This window comes from Aquila chrysaetos, chromosome 2 (assembly GCF_900496995.4).
Source record: "Aquila chrysaetos chrysaetos chromosome 2, bAquChr1.4, whole genome shotgun sequence".
Lineage (NCBI taxonomy): Eukaryota > Metazoa > Chordata > Aves > Accipitriformes > Accipitridae > Aquila > Aquila chrysaetos.
This window is the reverse complement of record NC_044005.1, coordinates 12,916,447-12,935,518: the sequence shown is the minus strand read 5'-3', so window position 1 is coordinate 12,935,518 and position 19,072 is coordinate 12,916,447. Positions and strand designations below refer to the sequence as shown.

The following is a 19,072-nucleotide window of genomic DNA, read 5'->3' as shown; positions in this document are numbered from 1 at the left end:
AAGGTCCTGCAGCCGCCAGAAAGTATAGTTTTAAAGCAGAAGTTAACAGGAACAGCAAAATATTATTTTGTCCCCAGCACATTTGTCCCTGGACTGCTTGTTTTTGAACTTCAAGCCTCATAAGGAAACCACTGAACATGGGAGAGCTCTAGTGTAGTTTTTTTAGATAGAATTTTTACTACACGTGTAGGCCTTAGTCTGATGATCAATTACAATACGTAAGTTTGCTTTTGCACTTTAATGTCTCTGTTAATGTAGGTACTGTACATTTTACAGTTTTAATGGATACAAATTCATATCCTTAGTTTTTTTTAATTTAGTCTGATTAAACCTATAGAATTTATTTACATCATAGGGAAAAAACATGTTCCCTGTGACTTCCCAAATAGATCACGTTCTGCCTTTTGTCAGTGTCCTGAGAGGTGCTTTGTCATTTAAAAAATACCCAGCAGTTCTATGTTTGTCTCTTACAGAGCTAAGGGAATATACACTTTACTACTCTTTTATGTTCAATTTTTGTTTTAACTTTCATTTAGGACATAACTGCTTATCATTGTTTGTCTTTTTTTTTTTTTTTTTTTTTTTTTCCCCCCTCCCTTTTCACTTCCTGCTTTGTAGACTTCTTCCTATTCATAATAAAGAGTTGAATCACTGGAAATCCCAAGACCGTGCCAAGTTACCAGAATAGCTAACCACATATCATATGTCAGTGACTTTATTCTAGAGAAGGCTAACAAAATGATTTGTAACTTCATTGTTGTTCTCTTCTTTGAGAAAAAATTAATCGATACACTGAAGAACAACAGTGCAAAGTTAACTTAGCTGATGAATATCATAGAAATCTTGGCCCTGCTGAAGTCAGTGGAAGTCTTGTTGGTTTCTGTAGGGCCAAGATTTCATTTGGGGTACTCGCTGTGATATGTATGGCGGGGAAAGGAGAAGTTGCTTTCTTCCAGTCACCACGTTCTTTAACAGTGCTTGTGGAGTATGCAGACTGAAAGTCTTCAGAGCCGCAAAGATTGCGCTAAGTTATGAGTTTGGTATTTGAATGGTGGTGCTGCTGGCAAAGAGTAGTAAGAGAACGTCAGATGTAAAATCTTGAATCAAAACTTTGTGGGGCAAATTAAAATTCAGTGTTTTGTTCACTCTGTGATGGGACAGACTTGCAGACTGAACTCCCACGGGTTTTGTGATGTTGGAAATAATGAGTTAAACATAATTTTGTGGCTTCGTCACATTCTTAAAGAAATCTGGTATAAACTGTTTTTTAATATGTGACTTACATATGGGACCTGTTTTAATCCAGTTCTTTGTGGCATAAGGTTTCTTCCATTCTTCTTTAGTAAGCAATAATAAGCAATAGGTTAATTTGAAAAACTGCCAAATAAGAGCATGCTTATCCCAGGAATATTTCAAATATGACAAGGAAGTAAAGGAAGCTGATTGATGCAGTTTGTAAATAGATGCTGTGTTTCCTTTACACTGTTTTTTAACTGAAGTTAAAAAGACTTATGCCAAATGCAATTAGGAAACTATGTTTAGTGTTAAAGATTCCTTATTTACAAATTACCACCAAACTACATTTACTGCCTTAGCAATGACAGTTTTGTGTGATTAAGGTCTTCAGGACATAATTCTGTTTTTCTTGTGTTCTGTAAAACTGTGTGGAAAATCTCAGTACAAGACAGGCCCACGTTTTATAGCTTGTACAAAAATGGAAATGTAATGCTAGTGACACAGAGTGTAACTGCCTTATGATTGGGAGGCCTGGGGAAGGAAACAATGAGAAAAGGGGAATGTAAAGATCACAATTAACTAAAGAACTCTGATTCATTAAGGAAAAGGAGGACGCAAAAAATTAAAGTGGCTACCCAGCAGATCTGAAATATGTGGGAGGCAGGGATACTAGTTTAAATTTAAACTTGTTCTTGAAAATTTTCTCTAGTACCTAGGCATGCATTCCTTCAGCCTTGAGATTGTTTCTCTCTCTGCACTGGCAAAATTAGCTTTGTCTCATTTCTGTGGAGCCTCCTCTGCCAGTTTTTCCATATATAAAACATGGAACTAATGTATGTGTGTATATGCACACATGCTATGCTGTATTTGAAAGTAGATACACACATATATTATGGTATCTATATTTCTGGGCCCCTGTCTGACAGACCTGCTGAATGCCTGTGGACTTTGGCAGTCCTTTGTCTAGTGTATGCTAGTATAGAGATTGAAATTATTTACCTTTTTAAACAGGCTAGCTTCTTCAGTCTAGGAATGCAGTGACACGTAAGTGATTCTACTATGTCTGATTAGAGGGCAGTTAAGGTGGTGGAATTCTACAGTGGTACCCACATCAGAGGTAAAAATGGCTTGACTTCAAGCTAGCATCTGTATTGAGTGTGGTGGTGTAGATTTTTCTGGAAACATGAAGCATCCAAGTAATTGGTCTTAATGTGGAACGTTTATCAAGATTTTCCTGGGTCAAAAATGGTGCTGCTTCTTATCCATATAAAGATCTATCTGTGGAACTAGTCAGGGCATGTCCAAACTTCATTTTGTGTCAAGTGTTTGTTTTCTACGCTTTTGCCACTGAATAATCTTGCCTGGGGAAAAATGAGATTTAAAAAAAAAAAAAAAGCAACCCACCACCACAAAGGAACCCCCTTCACCAAACCACATTAATGAACAGAGCACAAAATAGTGTGATGGAGAATATTTACTGTATTACTTTCATCCCCAAGGAGATATATTATATGATCTTCTTCTAACAAGGCTCATGTTTTAAAATCAGAATGAGTCACTAATGAATGAATTCATAAAATGTCAATACAGAGAGAGAATATAATCCACAGCCTGTAGCTCTTTAGTCTTTTCTACTAGTAGGCACCATTGGATTTTCCTTCAAATGCATGGATCCCTTCTGTATTCGCTCATTTCAGGAGTTTTCATCACCATCACATTCTGTGAAGCCAAGCCAATTCCATGCAGATGATGTTTTTCCTTAAATTTGCTATAGATCAGGATAGATTGGAGTAGGTGAGGAAGACTAATGTTCGCTTTCCCGACTAGCTTTTCAGCTGCTCGTCTTCTCTCTGGTATCCCTTGTGTGCAGCGCTTGAGTTCTTAACACTGATCTAGAGCTAAATAGGTTGTTTCTTCCAAACTCCAAGCAACTCCCAAGTCAGTTAGTGGAAACCAGGAAACCAAGCCATTAAATAACAAACTGAATAAAGAAAAGATTATGCATAGACACAAGTTCTTTTGCTGTTTGTGTATCCCATCTGCACTTTCATTAGCCAAAGTTGTACCAATACCATGCTGTGGAAGTGCAAAAGTAGCTATCAAAAGGTTGGGTTTATTTATATATTTGCAAGATATGGAGAGAGATTTTACTAGGATCTCATCCCTTTCATGTGTTTTAAGATAGTTTAAAACTAACAAAGTTATATAGGTATTTCTAATAAACTTTGGCAGGAGTAATTGTAGAATTTTTTCCAGGTGGCCTTGCTCCAGAATGAAAGTTTGGAAAAGAACAAGAGTATACAAACTTTACATAATCAGATTTGTAGCTTTGAAATAGAAATTGAAAGACAGAAGGAAATGCTGCGGAATAATGAATCTAAAATACTTCATTTACAGGTAAGAAATTTAGAATCTCCCCATTAAAGCAGAAATGGTAGTAGCTTCTGTTCTGTGCCTTTACACTTGTGAAGTGAGGTGTTCTAATTAAAAAGGGGGGGGAGAGAGTTTACCTTATTATAAAGCTATTCTGATTCTTTTTTTTTTTTTTTTTTTTTCCCTTCTGGTCAGTAGCTGGTTTGTTGTGTTTGTTGGAGTAAGATACTTCACTATAACACTGCAGTTGCCTAGCCTATGTTAAAACAAAATCCCCTGTTTAAAAAGGGAAAAGATTGAAAATAAAATTACAAATCTTATCTGAAGAATAATCGTAATTATTTTTTCTTCTCTGCAAAAAATAACTGCTTGAGGAACTACTGTCAAACTGGAGGACAAGATTAGCACCTTAAAACTGTCATATGTATAATCTATATTTCTTTTCTACTTGCTGGTATTTTAAAAAATACTGATCATGAGTGAGATCAGTCTGGTGTGGAATTAATCCAAACGTAGTACAATGCATTTGAATACACGTTTTAAAATCCATGTTTCTGTTGTCCTTCTTCTGAGGAAAATGTATCTAATTATTCCTTTGCCAGTAGGTCTGAGTTTCTTATTCTGTGGTCTGAGTCACCTGGCCACAAGCCAGTGTCAAACTAGAAATCCTCTGAATGCTCTAGCATGGTGCTGAGCCCAAGCTGAAATTCTTTGCTTTGCATTCAGAGCTGACTTGGCATGTGGATGCTGGGAATTTGTGTTAGCTTGCGTGATACTAACCACAATTAGGGAAACCTTAGGAGATACTTAGCAGCTATTGTGAAGGTATTGTTTACATGTTATTTCAGCATGTCTGCTGCTAGAATATCAGATACCTGTTTCAGCATCCAGCTTAAAGGAATGTAAATAAAAATATCGTTTTCACTTACTATTCACTTCACATACTAAACTGCAAATGTTGATACTCAAGCCAGATATAACGTATCCAGAGTATGGCTACAATTTGAACGGTGGCCCATTCAAGAGCTCAGAGCCTTGAGACCCTCAATGTTGGTTTATAAGGAAACCTTTAAGTTTGGCAACAGCAACGTTTCTCCGTATAGCACTTACTTCTTTCCATGTTCTGCCCGCTTAGTAACCAGTTTAGCCTGCCTTACTCATTGTTATTTGGTCTGATGATAGTCTGGGATATGGCTGCATGCTTACAATACTGCATTCTGACACTGGGAAGCTAATCCTTGTGTGTATTGATATTGCTGATTGAATCTACCAGGAGGTAAGTTAATTTGTAAGCCTGGGGTTTTTACACATGCTATCTCAATAACCAGTGATGAGAGGGGAAATGGAAAAAATGTAGAGCAGAGTTTTTCATAATTGTCTTGATGACAGATGCAATATCTTTGATTTCTTCAAGCTGTAAGTGTTAGCAAAATCAATTTTCAAACGGTTTATGTTTAGAAGAAAAAAACAAACCACAAAACAATATGGTTGGCAGATTCCAACAGCTGGCTTTTTGGTGGTAGTAAGTACTGGAGAGGATGTGTTTTGTACCACACACCCCCCCCCCCCCCCCCCTTACTTCTTCTCACCAGCTGTTTTAGTTTAGTTAGTTTAAGCCAAACTGTGTCTTACAGCTATTTCAGCCTGATTCCTTCCACTTACTGGAACTTCCTGGTTCAGTCAGGTTGTTAAGAGCATCCTGGAAACACACCTCAACTTGGTTTTCCCTGGGCAATATGATTAGACTTCTTTGGTTACCTACTAGGAGTTGAAGGAATCAGTTACCTGTTGTGAGCTATTCTTTTTCTGGGTTGTGTTGAGCAGCCATGTCTATACAAGAGCCACAGATATTTCCAGTGTAGAACTAGCCAATTCAGGTCTGGACAAGCGATATTTGCTTAGTCCCCCACGTCCTATGCATGCTAGTAATTTCTAGTACAGTTTCAGTATTAGTTGTCATGTAATCTTCTCTGGCTTGGGAATGGCTGTTTCACTGAGCACAACTGGCACCATTTGCACTGTGAGGCATTTAAACACTAGTGTAAAGGCATCTAAGGTGTCTGGGCACTGGCAGGAACCTCAACCTCAAGGTGTTTTGATTCAGATTAATTTTCTATATACTGGTCTCTAGGGAAAGCGTTTTTACCAAGGGAGTATGTGATACTTTTTTGACTGCTGTCTTGTAGAAAGGAGCTTTCACATCCAGTATTCAGTCTTTCTTAACGAGCATACAGAAGCATATTAGTAAGCCAAGTCTTGAGCTGAGTGTGGACATGAGGTACTTAAAGACGAAAGAAACAGTGGCCTTGTGAATATAAAATGATTTGACTGGTAATACATTCCTTCAAAGGAGGAGAATGTATGATTTGTTTTCCCCAGTTAAGTAGTACCTTTGGTTCATTTTCTAGTGTGTTCTTTAGCTTTTCAGTTTGCTCTATCACTTGCAATGGAAAGGTCCATTAGGACCATCTGAATGAGAGAGCACTGCAAATATAACTTTCTTCAGTTCCTCATGACATTCTCTAAATTCTTTTAGTAGTAATAGTGCTAAAATTCTGGGAATTGTTTATTAGAAATACCAAACAAAACCTAGATGAAAATCAACATCCAGAAGAGCCCTCAATGGTTTGCCAGGCATATAACTCTGGATTAATGATCTGGAGAGGTCAGTTGCTGGAATAAAAGTGCATGCAGAAGATTGATATCTACTTGAAAATTTATGAGTACAGTGTGAGACATCTGTGTGCTTTCTAATGGAATAATTAGAGTAAAATTCTCTACTGCTGCATTAAATTCAGATTTAGTACATCCCAGCATGAGGGAGGTTGACTCCCTGTAGGGTGAAAAGATAGAGATCCCACTGCTTTTTAAAAACAGAATACAAGTCTACTTCTGATTATTTGGTATCTCTTGAATTCTCATGAAGAGTTACAGGAGATAAAATACTACACGTTTGCCAATGTGTAGTAGAAGCAGCTAAAAACCAGAATTGGTTGTGCATGTACAAAGGTAGAATGTTGCACGCAGGTTGATGGAGAGAAGTTGGTCCCTAGTAACAACTTCTAGTAAACTTCTCCCAAAAGAAGAATAGTTTACAAGTTCTTCTGCATCTTTACCAGTTTCCCAATTAATCTCAAAATGTATTCATTCATTTTGTTTGATACCGTGTTAGTGCCAAGAGGTCCCAATTGGAAATTAGAGCATCTCTGCGTGAGGCACTGTACAAACCCACGACCATGTTACTGTTCTTGCCTTGGAGAGCTCGTTTTGTGTGAGTAGAGGAAAAAGATCGGACTTGGGCACACCTTGAGTTTACCTTTGTATGTTAACTGTGAACTAATGGTCAAATCTGTGGCTCTGCTTTTACAATGTTCATTCAGGCCATTCCATGGTGTGTTTCCTTTTATATATAGCTAACAGCCCTTCTCTATTTTATTTTCTGATTACTGTTAGTCCAAGTGAGAGGGTGTGACTGTGTTGGTAGCTGATGATTAGTACATCCAGGCAAGTTGCTTAAATGAGACCGTACCCGTGCATTTATGATTCAGTACGCAGCTTTCCTTCACAAAGTTGTAATTTTGCAAGTGAGATATGTAAACTTGTTTTAAAACACCAACATAGCAATAAATAGTTAATCTTGAAATATGTTAGATTACTCAGTCGTTTTGAGACACAACAAAATAAAACACTCCTAGAGCATGATTTTGCTAGCTGGCTGATCAAATTGACAGTCTTCAATTAATTATTACAGACTTTCAGTATAACTGAAACCACATGATTAAAAGCAAATGCATAAAAGGGGAAATGAAGGTTGCATGAGGCAGAAGGGTTTTCCCCATCAGTGAGGAACATTGAATCCACATGGCTAACCAGAAGGCAGATGCAAAATAACTTTATTTTCTTGTTTTGTACTCAACTACTACTTTTTTTTAAGAAGTGAAAAATCATTTTTACACATGTTGGCACTGTATGATGATAAACTATAAAGTTAGATTTGTACTTTAACTGTAGGTGGTAGCAAAAGTAGTTTCTTGTCTCAAATATTTGTGTTATCATTTGAACTTCACAACTGATTATGGGGTTCTGGCTAAAATTCCTGCTAGTCCAAATTAGCTGTGATAACGTGAACTGGTATGTATTTCTTGCATCAGATTTGAGGTAGACTGGGAAATATGTTCTCCTTTATATTTGTAATATACTGAGGTGCTTGCAATGTCCCTCTTTCAGAGATTACCAGCCTTTCCATATATTTTTTTTCTTTAGTATTATATTTCATGCCTTACCAAAATCAACTGGGTTTTTTGCTTTGTTTTCTTGAAAAGACTCAACAGCAAGCACCTTCAGGATGCATGGCTTAATCAATTTAGGAAGTAAGGGTGGGAATTTTAAAAGTGCTTAAGGGGACAGAAGTGGTAGTTTTGTTTACACTCTGGAGGGCTTCTGCTATGGTTATGGGCAAATAATAACTTAGGCTTTGATAACTGATTTATGTGAGCTTGCTAATGCCGCTGTATCTGCACATATACGTACTCAGGCTCCATGTGTGCAAGAGTACTGATGTTTTTCTGGAGGGGTAAGTTATTTTGCTGTTGCCCCATGATAAACTCATGCACATGAGCAGCCACTTGATTCACACCATGGTAAGTTGCTGTGCCCGTACTTTGTTGCTTAAGTACTCTGACATGAAACCCAACAAATATCAGCCCATAATGTCAATATAGAGACATTCAGAATATTGTTCTTGCATTGAAAGGTTTTTTAAAAAAAAAAAATTTAGGCAAAAGCACACTAACAATTCGGGTTTTTTTAAATAATTGTATTGATAATTCTGATAGTGCTCTAATATTAATACCTGTGCAGCACTAAAGATTTTTATAAGTGTTTTATAAATACTTGGGCTATTCCTCTAAATTTTCAAGGTTTGTGTTATTAAAATATTTGACATAAGTGAAACTTGTTTATATTGGAAATGCATCTTCTTATCGATATATAATCATTGTTTAATTTGCATAATTTAATGTCTTTTTGTTATTTTTAACTCATAACTTACTCTTTTATAAAGCGAGTGATAGACAGTCAAGCAGAGAAACTGAAAGAACTGGACAAAGAAATCCGTCCCTTCCGACAGAACTGGGAGGAGGCTGACAGTATGAAGAGCAGTGTAGAATCCCTCCAGAACAGAGTAACTGAGCTGGAAAGTGTTGATAAAACTGCAGGGCAAGGAGCTCGAAATACAAGTAAGTGTGAGCACAATGGACTGAAGTACTCAGCAGTGCTGTCAAGAGAAAAATGGTGTCCTTTGAATGGCACTCCCATTGTGATTTTTATGTGGAAGCATCAATAATGCTGATTCTACTGGGTTTTGAATAAGAAACTGCGTAATCCCTTTGATGATGTGGCATTGCTTCCGTGCTGTTTCTTAGGCTTGATTCTTGTCTTTTATTTTGTTTTCTTGACCCTTGTCTTGATTACAATGTTAGTTCATTATAAATAATTTCTCAGTTGATCTTTGACAGGTAATAGCTTTCAGCAGCTTCTTTAACTACAGTCTCGGTATATTGACAAGTAATCTTTTATTACTCTTCTCCCCCATGAATGGATCAACAGGATGGTACCTGAAACCACCTGTCCTGGTATCTGTTACAGAGGTGTATTTGATCCAAAGGAAACTGTGAAATCTGATTGAGAATAAGGTTATTGTTGTGCTTGCTGAATAAAGCAAAAACTGGAGTTTAGCAAGATAGTGTAGATCATGTGTAATTGTTTAAATGATTGGGACAAAGAACTTAGCATTTAAATAGATCTGTATAAAAGAAACCTGCCTTATGAATTCATCTACTTCTCAGCATTCTTTGTTGACCAATTTTCCAGTGTACAAAGACAGAGAGTAACATTTTCATGTGAGGGAAAGGGGATATTAAAACGAGCCCTCCCTCCAAACTAAGTAAGTGACCATATAATGCAGAGCTAAGCTTGAATTTTCTGTTCTTTTATGATGAACTTTAGACATGTTAACAGCACTACACTTCAGAGACAAGTAGTGTCTGAGAAGAATATTTTGATAGATCAGGATTGCTTCTGAATTTCAGAGGGATTATGTAGGATGTGTGACCACTTCCAAGGTCTTCACTTGCTAATAGCAATCTGCAGATAGTGCTACCAAGTCTCCTTTCAAAAAATGGAAGGCTCTGTAGTTATATTGCTTAGTGAGCACAAAATTTATGTTAGATGATTTCAGTATTTGACTTTTACTGCATGTGTGATTAACACCCGTGTTTGTAAAAAATCCCAGCTAACCTAGGTACTAGCTGGCAAACTATCGTTTATGGAAGTTGCTTCATCAGTGGCCAAATGCACTTTGGTTCTTAAGGGGGAAAGTATTTTCATATACAATAGCAGCATTGGCAATATTTTTTTTTTTTTTTTTTTTTTTTTTTTTTTACAGTCTTTAGAAAAAAAACACTTTTTTCACCCCTGTCCTTTCTGTTTTCTCACAGGCCTGCTAGAGACACAGCTGAGCAGACATGATCAGATGCTGAGTGTTCATGATATTCGGCTGGCTGACATGGACCTCCGATTCCAAGTTTTGGAAACTGCCAGTTACAACGGAGTATTAATTTGGAAAATTCGAGATTATAAGCGTCGGAAGCAAGAGGCAGTCATGGGGAAGACTCTGTCCTTGTACAGCCAACCCTTTTATACTGGATACTTTGGCTACAAGATGTGTGCCAGAGTTTACCTTAACGGAGATGGCATGGGAAAGGGGACGCACTTGTCGCTGTTTTTTGTCATAATGCGTGGAGAATACGATGCGTTGCTTCCTTGGCCGTTTAAACAGAAAGTGACTCTCATGCTAATGGATCAGGGACCATCTCGACGCCACTTAGGAGATGCTTTCAAGCCAGATCCAAACAGCAGCAGTTTCAAGAAGCCAACTGGAGAAATGAACATTGCATCTGGCTGCCCAGTCTTTGTGGCTCAAACTGTTCTAGAGAATGGAACGTATATTAAAGATGATACTATTTTTATTAAAGTCATAGTGGATACATCAGATCTACCAGACCCCTGACATAGGATGGGGGAGGCGGATTAAACAGAAGACAACTCCGTTTGGGGGTTTTATATCAGTTTGTCTTCAATCAGAGGTCCTAAAGCTCACAGAACCACCTTGTGGAACAGACGGAAGAGTTTGAAGGCATAACTGCATAGGGTCCAATTGCGAAAGTAGCAACACATTAAGAAATCATACCATGGTATATTTTTTAATAGAACTAGCAACACTTAAGCTCTGAAGAATCACTTATCCCTCATGAGGATAATGATTATGGTCAGAGAGGATTTTTTTTTTTAACTTATTAATGATCTAGTCAATTGGAGGTGAAAAGACGTACAGTATGTGCTGAATAAATTACTGACTTTTATTTCTTTAAGCTAGAATACAAAAACAAAAAAAAAACTTCACGTGGGCTAGCTGGAAATTGTCAGCATGTTAAAAGAAGAAATGATGAAGTAATGTTGCAATTATGATATTATTTGAAAAACTGAGGTGCAATCTTGTCTGAAATATAGTATATTGTCTTTTTAAGGCCTCATCTGGTCTCTGTTTTAATAATTACTTTGTTGGAAGATCTTGGAAAAGTATCCATGTCTTCTCAAAAGTATCTGAATCAAAATCATATTTTTATTTAAAGTTCTATTGTTACAGAAAACATTTTATTTTAAAACTGTTGATAGACTGATATTTCTTGGAAGAAAAATAGAAGATATCAAACACTGGTTATCACTTGTGATAGGAAAAAAAACTATTCAATTCTGTTATTTCTCTTTAGAAATGTAAACCTACAATATATGTCGTAGTTAATGACACTATTTCAAAATTAAGGAAAAATCACTCATGGATGCTGTGCATCATTATCAGATTTATAATTGTTTTCACCCTAAAATAGGGCATTTGTTGAACTTTGGAGTTCTAAACGGAATCCTGTACATTTTTTAAAGTTCTGCCCCATGCTTTCCAATCAAGCTATATATGTTGCACATTATGCTGTCAGCAGTATATAGTATTTTCAGTATTGGGGAGGAGGATTAGTGCTGAAAAAAGCCTATATGTTTGTTCTGTACTAGCAGCCATTGCTTCTAAAGGACAAATCAGCAATGTCTTAATACAGTGATGGTGGCTTGCATGCATACATGTGCCTTAGATGTGCCGTGCTGCTTATAAACCATAGCTTTTTATTCAGATTAATTCTGATATCTGAAATGGTAGTTTAAAAGGACTTCAGGCATAATGTTTAGCCATGTCTTCAGAGCGCATAGGTACCTTGCAATGTACAAAATAGAAGCCAAAGCCCATTTCTTTGACTTCTGGAGCTTCTATGACTTGGCCATGGTAGAATCCATCTTATTCAGGTGCCAAAACGTTATGCTCAGTGCTCCTATGGAGCTTGGACTAGACAGTCCCCATGGCCACTGTGAAGGCAGGTGACATTTTTCCTCTAATGCCTGTGGTTGTAAGGTGGTATCACATGAAATGGACCCATCTGAGAACTCTGGGGGGCTGCGAATGTATATGCTTATGACAGCTTTTCATAGCAGGCAAGCATCCTAACAGGGAATGCACGGGCTTCTTTCTTATAACAGCCTGAACTGTAGTGGAAAGCATTTGCTAGCCCTGAAACATGCTGATTGCAGCCTGCTGTGTTCATCTGCTTCTTATTTAATAGCCTGTGACAAGCAAGTCTAGAGATATAGCCTGACTGTGGTGCTCTTTAAAATCCAAGAACCACTTAAGCAGAGTGGACTTGCACCACTGTGTTTTTAGCCTTTGTGGGCTTGAAAGAAAAAGTTGCATCTCAGCCTTTAATGTCAGGTTCAATGCGTTTTCTGCTTTTTGAGGCATAGTCACAATTTCTGTCTAAGGTGCAGTTGAATTCATGCCTTTGTATTTCAGCTTGTCTTTGCCGTTGTCTTTTTTGGCTGTGCCTTCACACACAGTGCCTGCAAGAAGTATTTATTAATATACAATGCATGCTAAGTGGTCTTCATGGGTTTTCCAGGCACCTGCTAGAATACTGCCTGCTGCTGACTGTCGCAACTGTCAGCGGCAACTTGTCTTCCTTTTCTTGCCTTCCGTTGTCCAGGTACTGTACTCCCTTTATGGTACATAGCTGTCAACAGGTGCAAGCTCAAATATGGAGGCATGTGCTAGCATTTAATTTCTAGCATGGAAGGAGGACGTTCTGCACAAGAGATAAATATCTATAGATATACCTGCATCTATATCTCTAGATATAATTATATGGCACTTGCAGTTTTATGCAGGCTGCATAAGCAAACCCATCACTTATGCTTTAGGGCGAAGGTTCGCTCAACTTGTGTCATTTTAATAATTGTGAATGTAGGCAGCTGAGCTTTTGTGTTTGTGCATCACAGAATTTTACTGAAAACAGGATTCCCAAGTGGAAATGTCCAAAGGACTCTCCTCCCATTGCCAATGCATGTCTTGTAAACTTAAACGAAACCGTTTGGCCATCTCAAAACAGTTTATATCCTGTTTCAATCTGGGACTTGGAGGAGATTTCTAGTATAAGCAGGGCCCAGCATATTCTGCAGATTTGTGACTACAGTTTCCAACTCCTGTGACAGAATTGCGCTTCTAAATCTAGGCTCTTTAAAAGAGGAGGAAAAAAGTGTTTCCAGCCTTTGTGATTGAAAGAGAACTTTGAAACATGCGAAAAGTGTAAACTAATAGGGAAGTCTTCCTGAGTCTGCGCACAGCCTAAACTAGTAGCTTTAAGAGATCTGAATATCTCCTCTTAGTGGGATATTGACTCAGAAACTTCATAGAGAAGTTTAAATATGAACACTGCTAACTATATTAATGCCGATCACTGTAGCAGAAACATCAGTCACTGTTGTATTTCACAGATCTCTATGCTGCTTTCCACATCTCCCAAGTGCCAAAAGCACCAGCTGCCAGAATCTTCAGCTTCACTTGGGCAGCTTTTATAATGCAGTAATGTGCTATCGATATAAAAATATTTTTGCATATATGCTTTTTATCACAGTTAATAAAATGGAGGCCTACTGCACTTATTTTTTAAAAATACATGAAGCTGCCAGAGAATTTCCAGTTTGCCAACCCTGCGTACTGTGAAATCCAGGATCTTGCTACACAAATGTAGACACCGCCTGCTGTGGAATACCTGAAGCCTTGACTGTAACACACCTTTCTCCGCAGAACTTGCAGGCCATCTCTGTAGAGTTCATACTGTGTACATAGAAATCGGTTTCCTCTGCTTTCCAGCAAGGAGTATGTAGCATTTTGTGAAAACAAGGCCACCGTATATTCTCTAAATTGAAAGGAAAAGATAGCTGGTGCTTTACTCAACACTTAAATAATTTAACTTTTTCTCTCATCATTGAAATGCCCTTTATCCTTTTTTCTATATGTTCCTGACCCAGATATCCGAAGTTTTCTAGGGACTGTCTGTTTAAAGTGATTCATAGGGCAACAGTCTGACCCCACATATACTCCTGAATCCCGGCTAACTCCTGTGGTATGCCATTATTGCAAGGGGGTCCCAGAGTATTTGCATTACTTTGAACAGAGTTTCTTCAATGGAATCTTTTTTTTTTCCTCTGCTTAGTAATTCTTAGCAGCACACAACTGAAGTCTCTTGCTGGTATTCTTTCTTAATGATGACGCTCCAAGTTATGTACAAGCCTCTTCCGTTTCCAGCTTTCTCTAGGGAGATTCCAGTGTGTGACAATCTGGATGTTGCCCTCTTTGTACGCTCTTCAGCACAGGGTGAGTGCATCTGTTACCTAGAAAGTCTTGAATTTTAAACAGGATGAAACTATTTGGGTGTTTAAAGACCAACCTGTGATTATGATGCATGACCATGTCTGCATTACTTTTCTGATCTAATTAAAGGGGTCTTGTTTCAGTTACTGTCTACATGGTACACCTTCAACTGCTGACTTACAATATGCAATGTTGATTTCAGCCTTGTACTGTAAATGTTGTTCTTCACAAAGAGAATGTGCAATAGGAGAAGGGGGTGATGGGTGGCATAATTTTGATGGGAAAAAAAATGTGGGTAACATGCTAGCTTTCTTTAGAAATACGAAATACAGTCTATTTCCTTTTTCTGTGGGTTTTCCTACTTGGAAAAGGAAAGTTGAAGATATATGCCTGTCTCTGTGCCTGGTGAATTTCTCAAATGCAAAGGTAATTGAGATTTGTGTTAGTTGTAATTTAAGTGTTGAACCCATGAATGTTAGGTTGTGATTGTATCGCTCGTGTTGCTCGGCTTGCCACGATTCTGGCTTGTTGAGATGGAGTTTAAAAGCTACCACCTATTTGTATCTGTATTCCATCACGTGGGATAGGCATTTCACCAACAATGCAGCGTTTCTGTTGTTGTTTTGTTTCATTTTTAAAACACGGGTGCTGTTTGGTCCAAGACAAAGAAGCGTGTAGGGAGTGACAAGAAAAGTTGCCTGCACCGCAGAAGAGTGAAAAATGTGACTGCAGTATTGATGCCTTGATATGATTTAACTATGCAAATATACAAATAGGTGAGGGGGAAAAATTCTTGGGTTGCATACCTAATCTCTTTGGTTTTGCTCTGTAAATTACTCGTACATGTGTAGGTACATACATATATGCACAGACGTGCATGCACATATATATGCAAAGTCTTTTCTTTACGTAGAAGTGATGAAACAAAACCCTTTCCCCCAAGTTATACTTGATCAGTTGGTGCAAATATAACTTGCTGCTGCTAAGGGAGGATCTTGGCTAAGGGCAAACTTTGGGTTCACATCCTACAGGTTTGAAGACCTGTATATAGCAAACAAACAGTTTGTTTAGCCTTTCTGAAGACCTTGGAATGTCACCTAGGACACAGGTCCTTCCTCATACTCCGCTAATTTGGAGATTCCTGAATTTTAAACAAAAATAGTGATGGGCAACTTGTTAATTGCAAATGCTTTCCTTTAATTTGGGAACAAAGATAATAAAAAGCAGCTGGACCTCTTCCTGGAATTCCTATCCTGTTGAGTCAATACCTCTATATTCTGGTTGACCTAGAAATCATAGCTACTGCAATAAAAGCGATCGGTTTGGGAATTCAGTCAGAGTAGTTTTTAGTGCTATGTAGAGCATAGGAAGCACTTCACATCTGCAAACATGTTCTTCTTCTAGCAAGTGCTGTTTTTATTTTCTGGAAAAAGGAAATCAAGGATGAGATGTGAAGTGACTTGCCCAGAGTCAGAAAAGGAATCTCCTGGAGCCGGGACTGAATGAGAGGTTCCAGTTCCCTAGTGTTATCTTCAAATCACTAGGTTTTTGCTCTTTTAATACGTTTGTCCCTTAAAGGAACCAAAAAACAAGTTGACATACCTTAAAGACCCGCATCAGGACAGTAAGGGCTAGAATTAAACATACAAGCTGTCATGATTTGGGGTTGTACGTGTGTGGTAGCCCAGACGTTGCTCACTACTTGGCAGTGCTTTGCACGGCCTGCAGAGTGGAAGGCCGGCGCAATGTGTCGATGTGAATAATAGCAGCAAATGTGTGTCCTGCTCTATTTGTTCAGAATCACCCAACGAAGTCAGTCTCATTTGACGCTCCTCTTAACTGAGGAGGGAGAATACCGTTTTAAATTGAAGTGGGTTCATCTTTGTTCTACCAGCCTGTAGCATGACTGACCATTTCTTTCTTGTGGGGCTTTCTCCTGTTTTCTTTAAACCAAAATATGGAGGGCTTAATTGTTCTTTCCTGCCTCTTAATCCAGGCTTTTGCTGAGAAGCACCAGTTAGGAAGGTTGTGGAAAACTTTGGACTGCTGATTCAGGGACATCCTCTTAAGATTTAGAAGAGTAGAGATATACAACGTGTAAGGGATCTGACTATTCCTATTTCTCTTCTAATTTGTGGTCAAGACTGCAGCTTCTGTCTTCCATTTCATGATATTAGTGTAGATACTAGGCTGTGTTTGTTTAGGTTTTTTCCCTCCAAGTTAGGATTAGTTCCTTAGGGTTCGAATAAGTTCTGAATTTCACAGAGAAGCACCTGAACCAAAATCCTGGATCCAAACATCCCAGACTTGATGTGGAATTCAAATCTGGATCCCAACTCTGTGGCTTACTAACCTACCCATTTAGGGGAGGGTTTCTTGTCTCTATGTGGTGTTTGTGTTTTTGGTCCTTTGGAACTAAGCTTTTAATTTGGTTGCCAGTTCTGCAAGGACTTTTTAACTTCTTAGCAATGCCGGTGTTCACACGCTCCATTGCTGGCAGTGTGATGCGTAGTGATAAAATTTGACTCTGTCTAAGGGTTACTGAGATAAACCAGCATTATCATTCGTAAAGGTCATTTTCTTGCATAGTGTTGTGAGCTTTGGATTTGAATATAGCTCACATATGAAAGGACACATCTTCCAACTATGACCTGCGTCACTGGCAGAGAGTTGTATAATCTGTACTTGTGGAATGGGAAGGTACAAGCTTCCATCGTTGCTGATGCATCATGTGATCCACCTATTTTGTTTTTCTTATAGCTGTTGTTTGGTTTATATATTTTTTTCAGTTTTATATTAAAAAAAAAAAAGAACGGGGGAAGTTCAGGATTTTTTCTACAAGGTATAAAACTCCAATGATTTAGTGGTGATTAGAGAGCTGTGAAAAATACCCCATTAGGAGATGATGGGCTAAACATAGGTCCATTTCTCTTAGACAAGTAGGATAACCTTTAAGATGCATGGAACAACGTAATAATCGGGAAAACTAAAGCTGACATTTGTTTCCAAGAAATTCTGTAAGAAATATCTATGGAAAAGACATCAGTGATCAAGAATAATGTACAAATTAATATGTTTGAAACTTGTGTATCCATTTCTTTATTCTCATACTCTTCAGTGAACGGTACACTTGTGTTCAGTTTTATGATCAAAAACAAAGACCAAAGAAGGCCAACCTCATTTGATTGTGTATATTCTGCCTGTCTTAATTATCAATAGCTGTAAGGATACAGTGCAAGTGATCTGGTAACCAGTGGTTCTCGTCCTTTTCTTTTAGGGGGGAAAACAACTTTAAAATGTATAATTTATTGCTCAGCAATAACCATGTTGTTAAAATAATAATTAAAAAAAAGGAATTAGCAACATGTCTTAATTTCCCAATAGCATTATTATATGTTGTATTTCAGTTTATTGTATATTGTGTTTTTGTATTTATTTGTGTTTGGAGGTCTTGCTATGTCTTTTTGTGTTTAAATGCTAATAAACAAGGACAGTGTGTAAGAGTGTAGAATGCCAAACTCTGAAATGCTAAACTGTGTTATTAAAGGAAAAATAAATCTAAGTAGGAAATCATATTTTTTAAAAAAAAACTGGTGTGTTGAATTTGAATGACTGCTGTTGACTTGTAAATGGCCAAGGTGCATCCTTTCTCCTCTCTGAACCCACTGTATGTTGGCTGTTCAGTGCTTTGTGCTTACGCACCTGATAGACCTTTGTTGTGGCATTTCCCTTCCTCTTCACAGGAAACTTAGCGTATTATCAGAGTCCTGTTTTCCATGGGATAGCTCTGCTAGAATAAACTAGGTGATGGTGTTCATCCTAACGTCAGTGTCAAGAGTCTCATGCAAATAGAGTAGAAATAATTGAAATGGCTTTTCGTGCGTTTGTGTTACACGGCTTTCCCAAAGAGATGCAGGAAAGGAGAGACAGTGTGGCTTGAATGTCTGAAAACGTAATTTTTTTTTTTTTCTTCCCCATTGTCATTAGTGACTCTTCATTTCTCAACTCAGAAATGCATTGCAGGTGTGTGTTTGAAATCATGGAATACAGTGTAGTCTGTAAAAGCAGCACGCTGTTTTGAAATGAGTGAAGCAATATTATTTCCACCGCATTTCAGATTCAGCCTAGCGATGAAAACTCTGATCCCCAGGGGTGGTGTATGAAGCATGTCACTTCTACCGAGCACTATGCTGATCTGTGTGTCTTTCCATTTCTTCTTCCCTCCCACCCCTTTCTTACTGAAGTTCCCACTTCCCCTCTTTCACGTCACTGCAGGGGCAATACTGGGTTTAGCAATGTGGGAATGTCCTGCCTGTGCTCAGAGGCAAGACCACAGTGTCTCGGCAAAAGCCACCACCGCGCTGCCGGCACCCGAATGTGAGTGCGACCCAGCCAGCCAATACTGGCGTTTGCAGTGGGTAGTCTAAAAGTGTGCTGGGTGGCACTGAATGCCTTTTCTTGATAAAATGGGGATGCCAGCGAAAAGGCAAAGGCAGGAAGGTGGGCACGGCGAGAAGGCAGGGTGGCGAAGAAACGCTGTCCTTGCTGCGCCCAGGATGTGCTGAGGTGGATGTTCCCTTCTGCTGCTGACAGCAGTCACTGGTAAGTGACTCTCTGGATGCTCTGGCATCCCCTGCCCACTCATCACACTTTCCA

At 38.4% G+C, this 19,072-nt stretch overlaps 1 protein-coding gene across 18 annotated transcripts in view; it reads left to right on the top strand.

The window, feature by feature from the left end:
* TRAF3 (TNF receptor associated factor 3) overlaps window positions 1–17,991 on the top strand; it is a 74,730-nt gene extending 56,739 nt beyond the window's left edge. For 17 of the 18 annotated variants that reach the window (XM_030040229.2, XM_030040200.2, XM_030040210.2 and 14 more), the window contains 3 exons: window positions 3,493–3,633; window positions 8,672–8,846; window positions 10,107–17,991. In XM_030040229.2, the coding sequence (XP_029896089.1) occupies window positions 3,493–3,633; window positions 8,672–8,846; window positions 10,107–10,678 (888 nt within the window). In that variant the 3' untranslated portion in view covers window positions 10,679–17,991. The remainder of the gene's footprint in view (window positions 1–3,492; window positions 3,634–8,671; window positions 8,847–10,106) is intronic. The other variant, XM_041129198.1, reaches the window with a different exon arrangement.
* The last annotated feature ends 1,081 nt before the right edge of the window (window positions 17,992–19,072 follow it).